The sequence below is a fragment of the Orycteropus afer genome, unplaced genomic scaffold (assembly GCF_000298275.1).
Source record: "Orycteropus afer afer isolate SDZICR_OR568_19922 unplaced genomic scaffold, OryAfe1.0 scaffold00122, whole genome shotgun sequence".
Taxonomy (NCBI): Eukaryota; Metazoa; Chordata; class Mammalia; order Tubulidentata; family Orycteropodidae; genus Orycteropus; species Orycteropus afer.
In genome coordinates, this window is record NW_006921709.1 from 7,417,811 (window position 1) to 7,430,740 (window position 12,930).

The 12,930-nt window shown below is 39.2% G+C and overlaps 1 protein-coding gene across 1 annotated transcript in view; it reads right to left on the reverse strand.

Moving 5' to 3' along the window:
- Window positions 1–12,930, reverse strand: part of DDX4 (DEAD-box helicase 4) — a 123,464-nt gene that overhangs the window by 59,905 nt on the left and 50,629 nt on the right. Inside the window, exons 3-5 of the mRNA XM_042781441.1 lie at window positions 6,733–6,807; window positions 3,315–3,392; window positions 1,659–1,709 (exon numbers count right to left, since the gene is read on the reverse strand). Coding sequence (XP_042637375.1) covers window positions 1,659–1,709; window positions 3,315–3,392; window positions 6,733–6,807 — 204 coding nt within the window. The remainder of the gene's footprint in view (window positions 1–1,658; window positions 1,710–3,314; window positions 3,393–6,732; window positions 6,808–12,930) is intronic.

Sequence of the window (12,930 nt, forward strand, 5' to 3'; positions counted from 1 at the left end):
AGAAGGATGTCATGCTTGGTAGGGTGGAGGGTCGACAAAAGAAGGGGAGGCCTTCAACGAGATGGATTGATACGGTGGCTGCAATGATAAGCTCAAGTATAGCAGGGATTGTGGGGCTGGCACGGGATAGGGCAGTGTTTCGTTCTGCTGTGCATGGGGTCGCTATGAGTCGGAAACGACACGACGGCACTTAACAACAACAACAACATAGGTACTGCAAGGCTGTGAATCTTCACAGAAGCGTCTGACACATCTTTCTCCCATGGAGTAGTTGATGGGTTTGAACTGCCAACCTTTTGGTAAACAGTTGCGTGCTTAACTATTACTCCTTCAGGATCACCAGGGATACTTTTTTTAATACAGGTTTCAAGGCCTCATCACAAATCTACTCAGTTTTCCAGGAAAAGTCTATCTTCTGGTGCCATTACTCTATTCATTTTTACTTTCTCTGTATTCTCCCAAGGAGCTCTGCTGGTGCCATGGGCAGGGCATCTGACTGCTAACCAGAACATCAATGGTTCAAACCTATTAACTACTCTATGGGAGGAAGACAAGGCAATCTATTTCCATAAAGATTTACAGCCTTGGAAACCCTACAGGGGTCGCTATGTCTGAATCAATTTGATGATTGTGGTAGTTAAGATTGTGTGTCAACCTGGCAGGGCCTGGTTTTGAGTAGCTAGGCAACTGGATGTCGTTGTTCCCCATGATGAGAGCTGTAATCATCTCCATGGTGGAATCTACTGGGACAACTTGAGCAGCTGTCTTAGGGATGTGGTCTGCTTCCAGCATAGAAGGAGCAGCTTTGAGAAAGGTCTCTGAGCTTTCTGGCACACTTGAACTCTGCATGTAGCTGAGTCTTCATTCAGCAGCCCACCATGCTATCTGCTGATCTTGGGACTTGAACTTTTGGACTTGAAGTAGTGGCCTGCTATGTTGCTTAATAATCTTGGGACTGTGTCATTTATTTCTCAACCTTAGGTTTGTTGGCCTCAGGAGCCAGCAAGTGCCTGAGTTAAGAGAAGCCTCCAGCTTCAATGGGCCAGGAGCAAGTGGCAGAGCTGAAGGCCAAGGTCAAAGGACCTTCACTCAGCCCTTTAGAGCTAGCACATGAACTCAGACTTCTAGCCTCCTAAACAGTGAAAGAATAAATCCCTGTTTGTTCAAGACATATATTTGTGATGTATGTTACAGCAGTACTAGGTAACCAAAACAATGACAGTGGGTGGGTACTCTCCTAAACCAGAGTGTTAGTACCTTTGACAGAAAATGTAATTAATTTTAGCAGTGATCCACATTCCCACAAATCTTTCTCAACTCTCAATACGTTCTGATAAGACTTATTTTAGTTCCAAATGGGGATCTATGTATCCCAAACTGTATTTATAAACAGAAGTGGAGTTTTGATTGTTGCTTCTACTCTTTTTTTTTCCTAGTAGTACACACATTCAAAAGTTTTACTTCATAGATTAACTAAGGCCCAGGCAACAGGTCAACAACCAGTAATGTACTTAGTTAAGATTCTAACTATAACTGCTTCATAAAATTTGATTTAAAAATAAGGAACTAGGAACTGGACAAGAGTAAGATCTCAGCCTCTCATTAGCAGGTATTCTTGACCTCAAATTAGAAACTTACTATAAAAATACTGAACTTACCTCTCCAAAAACCTGAGCTATCCCCTTCTTCAAACTTGTTATGTAAAAAACCTATACAAAATATCAAATGAAATTTGTAAATTGTTGAAAATAACAATTACCTATGCCTATGGATTTTTTAAAAAAAGAAACACCTTAGAAAAACTGGTAAGTTATGATGTCCTTTCAAAATAAGATAAACTTCATGTAAATGTACATAATAAATTTTGGGAGAGAACTCATACAAGCCGTAATACATTTTGTGCCTCATATAATTTATCGACTCCCTTAAGTTCAAAAACAATTTCCTTTTCAGCCAATTTTGTATTACCTCAAATGTCTATAATAAAATAGGGCACTGTATATTTTCTGTTCAAATACCAAAATTTTGCAAACTAACTCATAATCTTCTCATTTGCCAGAGTATAACACAAGTGAACGATAACCCATTATGCAATAAATTTTCCCCTTTCAGTAACAAAAAACTTCATCCTGCTACCTTCTTTATCAAATTAAAAAAATAAACTTTCATCAAGTCCTGCTTTCAAATTTCTCATTTAATAAAAGGCTATGTCTAGATTTATGTGTCTCTTTAACATAGTCCATATCTCTAAAATGCATCAGTAATATTTCATAATATTTAAAACTCTTGAACCTTAATAAAATGACTTTTAATATAAAAATATTCAAGGAATATATATGTACTTTAAAAGTGCCAAATACAGAATGCCTATCAACAATATTTAATCTTAATTATAAAATACTGAAACATGTTTTGGCTTCTTTAAAAAAAAGAACAATTATTATTTCACACATGTTAAATTTACACATAAATTGTATACGTATCAAGTCGCTTAACACCTCAGATTCAAAACCTGAGGCCTCTCTATACCCTCAATATGTAACTGGATGACAAAAAATGTTTTTCCTTGACAGATAAAGAAGTCTCATTTCAAAATATTTAAAGATAATCCCTAAAGGTACAGTGTATTATCACAAAACCTAAGTCTTGAATTATTTTCTTCATTTAAATATTTGCAACCTTTGAATTTTCTTCAGTGAAGGACAATATTCTACTGCCCTCCACAACCACTCCCATAATACTTCCCTGTCTAAGAAGAGTCAGTGCTGGGTTTCCAAAATGCTTGAGAAAATCTTCCATCTACATGCTATTGGTTTTGATCTTTGTTATGTTATGTGCTGTCGAGTCGGACCCAACTCATAGTGACCCCTCCTTGGGTTAACTCTGCCTAAATTTTGATGTACAATTTTCTAAAACTTTAAGGAAAAAATAAAATTTCAGTGCTTCTGTTTCTGGTTTTTGCTCAAATAAAAATGGAGACCCAAATTCACCTTTGGCGGTGTAAGATGGTTATCTTGTTTGAGGAAGGGGGATTCTTGAGTAAACTAAGAAAGAACTAAGCTTCACATGTGGAATGAGTCAATATGTAGTGATGCTGCAGCAAAGAACATGGCTATTTAAAAAAAAAAAAAAAAACAGCCAGATGGAACAGCAGACACACCCAAAGCAGTATCAAGTGATGTGTTAAATTATGTCCAGAAAAATAAAAATGTACATACTTTTCATGTTCAATAAAGGAAAATATGAACACAAGAAAATGGAAAATACTGGATCACTCAAGTTTTAACTGTAAGGTATCATAAAGAAGTAATTACCTCTGTTTCCAAAACCCTTTCCAACTCCAAAACCACCCATTGTGGATGGATTCTCTCTTTTATTAGACTCACCAGAATCTGAAAGAATAGATAAGAGTTAAACTCTTTAACAAACAAAATTAACAGCATCATCAAACACTAGATGTGGTACTTAAATTTGTATGTCAGCTTGGCTGGGCCTGGTTGAGTGGCTGGGCAGCTGGAGGTAGTAGTCCCCATGATGAGACTGGTAATCTTCTCCATGGTGGAATCTACTGTGAGCAGCTGAGTAGCTGCCTTAGGGATGTGGTCTGCTTCCTGTATATAAGCGGATGCCTTGGGGAATGGTCTCTAGCTTATGGCACGCTTGGAGCCTGCATGTAGCCATGTTGCTCTTCAGCAGCCTGCCATGCTCTGCCCACCTTGGCACTTACAATGGACTTCAAATTAATGGCCTGCCATGTGGTTTGGTAACATCGAGACTGTGCCATTTTATTTGTTGACCTTAGGCTTATTAGCCTCAGCAGCCAGCAGCTGCCTGAGTGAAGACATGCCTCTAGTTTCAGTGGGTCGGGATCAAGAGGCAGAGCTGAAGCCCAAGGTCAAAGGGCATTCACACAGCCCCTAGAGCCTGGTACTTTGAACCTGGACTTAAAGCCTCCAAACTATGAAAGAATAAACTCCTGTTTATTAAGGCCATCTTATTTGTGGTATATTCTTGTCACAGTGGTACTAGGTAACCAGAACACTAAAAATTGAATAAATCTGGGAGAAGGGGACTTCCAAGGATGAAGAAGGAGTGGTACAGGAATTAGCACTTAGTACTCTCTTAATGTTTCTACTTTTTAAAATTAAAATTAGGACAAGATTACACAAAGAAAGAAGAAAAAGCTATGACCACTATTCCCTTTCACCTATCCATCTCTCCACAGATTTCCCCACACTAATTTTCTTAGCTTTATCTCCAACTACTTAACTCTGAACACTAAACATGTAATTCGTGCCAAATAACTCTCCATATTCAACATTCTGTGAACTTTAAATACTTTGTACCTTTTCATATGTTGTTTCTTCAGTCTGGTATTCCCTGCTTTCCTATTTTTCCTATCAAAATTCTATTGACTCCAAAATCCTACTTCAAAGTCTTCCCTGCAGCTCACCAGTCAGAATTAATTCTTCCTCCACATTCTCTCTTTTTAATAATATTCTGTGTATTTATTTACCACAGATTAAATGAATTTTCAGGACAGAGATGTTGCAGCAAACCTTTACTTTTTTTTTTTTTTTAAAGCAGTATCTGTGAGGCATAATAAAGTATGGTGTTCCTATACCCTTGAGTACAGGGGAAGTTAAAGAAATCTGTGAAACTCCTAAAACCATATGCAAAATAGCCTATGTGCAACTATGATTATTTTCATCAGATTCTAAAGATGTGCATAATTCAGGCAGTTAAGGCTATTTAGTCATATATCACAGGATATGAATGTTAATCAATGCTATTATTATATTTCAAGCATTTAAGAGTCAACTTTAAAAATATTACCAGTGATGTAAATTCTGCTGAGAAAAAAAAATCACAGAAATTCAAACTAAAAACATTACATGAATCATAATGAAAAATAAATCATACTCATGGTCTTAAGAATTTCCAGAATTAAGAAAAAAAAAGAGGGGGGACCAGGTTTGCTGGTCCGGTACAGCCTGGTGGAACCACTGAGACTATGGGCCCTAGCTGCCCTTCGGGTCTGGAACTGAACCCATACCTGTGGTTTCTAGCCAAACAAAAGATAGGCATATGAGCTGAACATTTACCTCAAGTAGATACACTCCTTGGAGAGAACAATCATGAGAGAAAGAAGGGCTGCTTATGCACAGGGAGACAGCTCAGGGGGCAGGAGTGCATGGAGGGATGGACACAGGGAAGAGGTAACTATGGGGAGGAAGTGGGAAGGGAGCTGTTGCATTGTGGTAAACTGTGGTCAATGTCATGAGACAAAGTATATGTGAACTGCTGTACAGAAAGTAAATTTGCTCTGTAAACCTCACCCAAATCACAACTGAAAAAAAAAAAAAAAAAAAAGAATTTCCAGGATTATATGTAGTCTGGTAACATAGTGCCTAAGGCACTTGACTGCTGACCAGAAGGCTGGCAGTTTAAACCCATCAGCCACTCCTCAGAAAGAAGGTTGGGCAATCTACTTCCATAGTGATGATGTTGTTGTTGTTGTTATGTGCTGTCGAGTCAAACCCGACTCATAGCGACCCCTCCTTGGGTTTCCGAGGCAGTATCACTACGGAAGTAGGATTGCCCAACCTTCCTTCCAAGGAGTGGCTGGTGGGTTTGAACTGCCAGCCATCTGGTTAGCAAGCGTCTTAGCCACTATGCTACCAGAGCTCCCTCCATAGTGATACTGTCTCAGAAATCCAAGGAGGGGTCGCTATGAGTCGGGTCCGACTCGAAGGCACATAACAATAACAACAACAAGATAATTTTTTTTTTTTTAAAGTATAGATACTTAACAAAGAGTTCTGGTCAGAAGTTTAAAGTATATTTCAACCTAAAACATACACAGATAATTTGCAATGAAATGTGTCTCAGTGAGTTTCCTCACGGACAAAGGCTTTATTCAACAATGTTTACAAGTATGTATTAAAAAGTACCATACGAGCTATTCTAAAACAAGGTTTTAAAATATATCTAAATACTAAATACTTGCTGAGTGTAACATAAGGTATTATTTCTAATGCTAGTTTAAAAAAAAAAACTAACAAATCTAACATAACCCACATTTGAATCTCTTAACACAGGGTTTCTGAGGCTGTCAATCTTTACAGAAGCTAACTGCCACATTTTTCTCCTGGAGTGGCTGGTGGGTTCAAACCACCAACCTTTCTGTTAGCTATAAAGCACTTAACCACTGCACTACCAGGACTTCTAATACTAAAACATAGTGCAGAATTTTTCAGCATTTTAATATCAAATCTAAGAATTGGTTGTTAGAAGGTACTCTGCTTAGCTATTATCTGTGAAATGAAGTAATGTTTGCTCTAAGACTAACAACAAAAAATTCCAAGTTTGGGAAAATCACCTCTTAACCTTAGTACTAACGAGCTAACAAAAGTGCCTGCCATATTGCCTTTTCTTGAGATACAGCAAAATTTATAAAAGGAGTCCTTCTCAACCTAACCTCTGAAGGCTTTACTAACATTGTTCCCATGCCAATTGTTGGAAATCAACAATCAAAAACACATCAAGGAGCAGCTCTGTCAATCAACTACTTCTAACCAATGTATCTAACCAATCTGTCTCATCGATTCAGCTAGCTAACCGATCTGAAAAATGACAAATTCATTATCCCAACAAAGTGTAATCTGAGTTATAACAGATTTAGCTTTGCATGAACCAACACAAAAGCCAAAATTTTTTTCTACTACTTACCTCTATTCCCCAAACTCCTTCCAGAAACAAATCCACTGCTCATGAAATGATCTCTTCGTGGACCATCATCCATTTCTAAAGCAAGTAACATTTTGAAGTCAGTCAAACAAAAACAAGTATCTCTGTGATAATTGATCCTTTTCAATGTGCCACATATGGTAAATGAGAAATTTTATATAGTAAGAAAAATAGGCTATGAATATGAATTGGTAGTTCTCTAAAATAAAAATAAATGAAGACTAAATCTTACTCATTAAAGAATGAAAGAAATTGGAAATAAAAACAAAGAGATAGCATTTTCAATCACATGAATGATTAGAAAAGTTAGTGTAGTGCCTAAGGCACTTGACTGCTCACCAGAAGGCTAGCAGTTCAAACCCATCAGCCGCTCCTTGGAAGGAAGGTTGGGCAACCTACTTCCGTAATGATACCACCTTGGAAACCCAAGAAGGTGTCGCTATGAGTCGGGTCTGACTTGACAGCATATAACAACAATATCCGGAATAGTCAAGGATATAGGGAAACAAGCACAAATTACACACTTACTGAGATTACAGATTGGATTAGTCTTCATTCTAATTTAAACTACATCTACTTTTTGAAAGTACACTAATAGGGATTCATCCCCTGGAAATGCTCACATGGTAACACAGATATAAGAACATTTCTATAAGCATTGTTTGTAATGGCAAAAAGCTGATCACAGAAGAATAAACTATAGTCATTCATATAATGGAATACTGAATATAGAAGTATACAGCATAAAGAATTGATATTCTTTAACAAGAGACTGGATGTTTATAAAAATTGATTATATAAAAAACCACAAAGCAAATTTAACAAGAAATTTAAAAATCAGTACCATATACACAAACGTCTCTAATCACAATCAAATTAGAAGCATAGTGCCTAAGGCACCTGACTGCTAACCAGAAGGCTGACGGTTCAAACCCACCAGCCACTCCTCGGAAGGAAGATGGGGCAATCTACTTTCATAGTGATACTGCCTTGGAAACCCAAAGAGGGGTCACTATGAGTCGGGTTCAACTCGAGGGCACATAACAACAACAACAAATTAAAAATTATTTAAAATTCTCCTATATTTGGAAACATAGTTTGAAAAACACTTATAAACAACCCACAACTCAAAGAAAAATATCACAATGGAAATTTTACAGTACTGAAAATTATAAAATAAAAATGTTACTTACCAGTATACGAATTCTTAAGTTAAAATATAAGCATCTAAAATTTAGCCATCTCACACCTACCCAACATCTAGGGAGAGGCACCCCCTAGATCTATCAGCCATGAGACATCCAAGGGGCAGCAATCACAAAAAGGTAAAAGCTGGACAGACAGGAATGCCTAAATAAGAAGTGGAAGGGGTAATCACAGAAAGGAAAAGGGAGGAGAGCTTTTTATGGCTGGGGATTGTAATTGGGGCGGTGAAATCAAATGTGCACGAACTGTTCAGAGTAAAACGAATCTGCTTTGTAAATCTGCACCAAAATCACAATTTTAAAAAAACTGAAAATAAATTTCAGCCATCTCAATAAGAATATTAGAAGAAGAACAAAGTAAGTTCCATGAATGTAAAATAGGAAATTAATAAAACTGAAACACAGAGGGGTTCAACAAAGCCAAAGCTGGTTCTTTGAAAAGATCAATAAAGGGGAACTAGACTGACAAATCTCTAGCAAGATTTATCAAGTTGGAGAAAAGAGAGAAAAGGCACAAATAAACAGTACTAGGAATTAAAAACTCTGAATTTCAGGAAAAAACGAAATTATTTATTATGAATAACTTGTCACTAAATCTAAAACCTGAAAAGAAATGGATTAAGTTCCTGGAAAATTAATTTATCAAATCTGACTCAAGAGACAGTTTTTTTTTTTAAAAAAAAAAATCATTGTTCTATAACCTTTAAAGAAATGGAATTAGTACCAAGTCACTACAGAAGGGCCAGATTTAGTTTTATAGGTGATTTCTACCAATGTTATACAATTCTTCCAGAAAATAGAAGCATTATTCCAGAAGGCCAAGAACACCTTGATATGACAAGGACAGAGAAACATTATAAACCTCTTTCACTCATAAATACAGATACAAAATCTGAACACAATTATTAGCAAACCAAACCCAAGAGTGGACAGAATTGACCAAACATTACGATTAAGTTGAGTTGATCCCAGTACACTGTATTAGGCTGGATTCTCTAGAGAAGCAAAACCAGTAAAGCTTAGAGAGAGAGAGAGAGAGAAAAAAAAGTTATCTTGGAAAAATGGCTCACATACAGTTATAGAAGCTGGCAAGCCCCAAGTTGCTAGATCAAACGTCCAATTGGAGGCTTTTCCTGACTCACATAGCTGCAGGGACTGACAAGATCAAGGTTGGTAGTCAGTATACTGACTGTTGACTCCAGCAGATGAGGAATCCAACATCACCTGGCCAAACGGTGAACTGTTCACTCATGACATCCTTCTCCAAGGAATGGTCTCTTCTGACAACATGACCAAAATAGGTGAGACAAAGTCTGGCCATTCTCGCTTCCAAGGAGCATTTTTGGGTGCACTTCCTCCAGGACAGATCTGTTAGTTCTTTTAGCAGTCCATGGTACTTTCAGCATTCTTCGCCAGCACCACAACTCAAAAGCATCAGCTCTTCTTCAGTCTTCCTTATTCATTTTCCAGCTCTCATATGCATATGAGGCGATTGAAAATATCTTGGCTTGTGTCGGGCACACCCTAGTTCTCAAGACGACATCTTTGCTCTTCACTTGAAAGAGGTCTTTTGCAGCCAACTTGCCCAGTGCTACACATCACCTGATGCCCTGACTGCTGCTTCCATTGGCGTCGATTGTAGAACCAAGCAACATGAACTCTTTGACAACCTCAATCTTTGACAACCATTTATTGTGATGCTGCTCATTGGTCCAGTTGTGAGGATTTTTGTTTTCTTTATATTGAGACATAATCCATACTGCAGACTGTATTCTTCAACCTTCATCAGTAAGTGCCTCAAGTTATCCTCACTTTCAGCGAGCAAAATTGTATCGTCTGCGTATCTCAGGTTGTTAATGATTCTTCCTCCAATCCTGATGGCATGTTTTTCTTCATATAGTCCAGCTTCTCGGATTATTTGCTCAGCATATAGATTGAATAAGTATGGGGAAAGGATACAACCCTGATGCACTCCCTTCCTGATTTTAAACCATGCAGTGTCCCCTTGTTCCGTTCCGTTCAAGTGCTCGGGAATTCCCATTCTTCTCAATGTTATCCATAATTTGTCATGATCCATACAATCAAATGCCTTTGCATAGTCAATAAAACACAAGTAGACATCTTTCTGGTATTCTTTGCCTTGAGCCAAGATCCATCTGACAACAGCTATGATTATCCCTTGTTCCACGTCCTCTTCTGAATCCAGCTTGCACCTCTGGAAGTTCTGTCACAATATACTGCTGCAACCGTTTCTGAACTATCTTCCGTAAGATCTTACTTGCGTGCAATATTAATGATATCGTTCTATGATTTCCACAATCTTTGGAATGGGTACAAATATGCATCTCTTCCAGTCAGTTGGAAAACTGCCAATGGAAAACTACAGCAACTCAATTACACACACACACACACACACACACCAGAAACAGGCCACACTTCTAGTAGGAAAACTCCCTTTCAACAGATTGACTGCTCAAAATATATATATCCAATTTCATCATGGGAATAACCACATCACAACTGCTTAAACCACTCAGAATCATAGTCCAGCCAAGTTGACATACAACCCCAACTATCACAGTCCACCCCTGGTCAACTTGGCAGTTGTACACATCTCCTTAACCACATATAATCTCTAAATAAGGAAAATGATAAAGTCTCATTTGTGTCTAATAGGATACACTAACATGCATACATTAACCCTGTTTACATTTCATACTTCATAACAGAAGAAAACAAAAATATTTGATGCACACATACAATGAAGAAATATAACAATCACAGTCCTCATTTCTGTGGTGACAGGGTTGAAGCTGATATTCAGAACTACCTTCTTCCACCACCCATTTCGTATTTCCCTTGCCCTCACCAAGTACTTCAGCTGGTCATGGTTCTTTGCCTGGTGGGGTGACCCAAATCTTCATTCCTGAAGGGTCTGGGCCATTAGTAGTCTTATCAGAATTGAGTTGCTGAAGTTTTGCATTGACTTTAATAATCACAGGGCATGGTAGCACTAAGAGACATCCTAAAGAATCTCCTATATTCCAGATATATTCTTCTTTACTGTCATTATGTAATGTCAATCCAATTTCCCCTTGGTAATCTGGATCTATCACACCAGACAACACAGTAGCTCCCTTCTTTGTCTGTTGATCCAGAGGCATGAGGAAACCAAAATGGCCAGGTGGCATTCTTAACTTCCAGTTCAATGCAAACAGTATCATGCCTCCACATGGGAGTGTTCCTCCCTTTGGGACTAAGACCTACAGAGCATAGGGTAGTAGGGATAGGAAGCAAAAATTTTTTGAGTGGGTCACTAGGGGTAATAGTGAATGGTACCACTCTCATTTCCACCCCTTGGTTCTGGGACCCGTGAATCCTGGCTAATGAAGAAATAGTACCATATACTGGAAGCTGGTTTTGAGCATATACAGCCTTCTGGAGAACACTGGCCCAACCCTTCAAGATACTGCCACTAGCTGGTGCCATAATTTTTGTTTTTAGTAGGCTATTCCATTGTTCTACCAAGCCAGCTGCTTCAGGATGATGGGGAACATGGTAAGACCAGTGAATTCCATGTGTATAGGCCCAGTGCCACACTTCATTTGCTGTGAAGTGACTCTCTTGATCTGAAGCAAGGCTGCGTGGGATACCATGATGCTGGATAAGGCATTCTGTAAGTCCACGGATGGTAGTTTGGGCAGAAGCATTGTGCACAGGGAAGGTGAATCCATAGCCAGAATTAAGTATCTACTCCAGTAAGCACAAAACACTGCCCTTTCCATGATGCAAGTGGTCCAATGTAATCAACTTGCCACCAGGTTGCTGGCTGATCACCCTGAGGAATGGTTCCATATCGTGGACTCAGCATTGGTCTCTGCTAACGGCAGATTGGGCACTCAACAGTGGTGGTAGCCAAATCAGCCTTGGTAAGTGGGAGTCCATGTTGCTGAGCCCATGCATAACCTCCATCCCTGCCACCATGGCCAATTTGTTCATGAGCCCACTAGAGTAGCCGGGGAAAAAGGATGACTGGTTTCCACAGAATGTGTCATCCTATCCACCTGACTGTTAAAGTCCTCCTCTTCCAAAGTCACCTTTTGGTGGGCATTCATATGAAACACAACTATCTTTACTCCTTTGGTCCATTCAGAGAGATCTATCCACATACCTCTTCCCCACACATCCTTTTCACCAATTTTCCAATCATGCTCCTTCCAAGTCCCAGACCATCTGGCCAAGCCATTAGCCACAGCCCTTGAATCCATATACAATCGCACATCTGGCCATTTCTCATTTCATGCAAAGTGAACAGCCAGATGCACGGCTCAAAGTTCTGCCCATGGGGAGGATTTCCCTTCACCACCGTCCTTCAGGGAAGTCCCAGAAAGGAGCTGCAGTGCCGTGCTTTCCACTTTCAAGTGGTACCTGTATATTGTACAGAACCATCTGTAAACCAGGCAGGAGTTTTCTTCAGTCAACTGATTATAAGGAACTCCCCATGAGGCCTGCTAAAAACACAAGGAGGCCACATGTTCTGACCTCCTCTAACCCCACAAGAGGAAGACAGGATCACCATCAGTAACCCAAGGCCTATTCCTGCAAGGCTAGACATGCTGCTTCCCTCCAGCCCTTTCACCAACCATTCCTCCCTAAGCACCCACAACCTCTCTCCTAGGTTTGATAATTCACTGCAGTGGCCACAGAGAACTCACAGATTACGGGGTTTATTAGGGAAGGACCAGATTACAATTTAAATTCAGGAAAAAAGCTCAGTCTCTCTCCCAACAGTCTCTCACAGTCTCTCTCCCAATAGTGCATGTCCCTCAGTGTCTCACTCCGCAATGTGTGTCTCTTTCTGCAACACGTCTTCCTCAACCAGCAGTGTGAGAGAGACTTCTTCTGCCTCTAGGAGGCCTCTTTTTGAGCCTGGCAGAGTAGCCAAACTAACCAATTATAACATCAGAATTCTAAG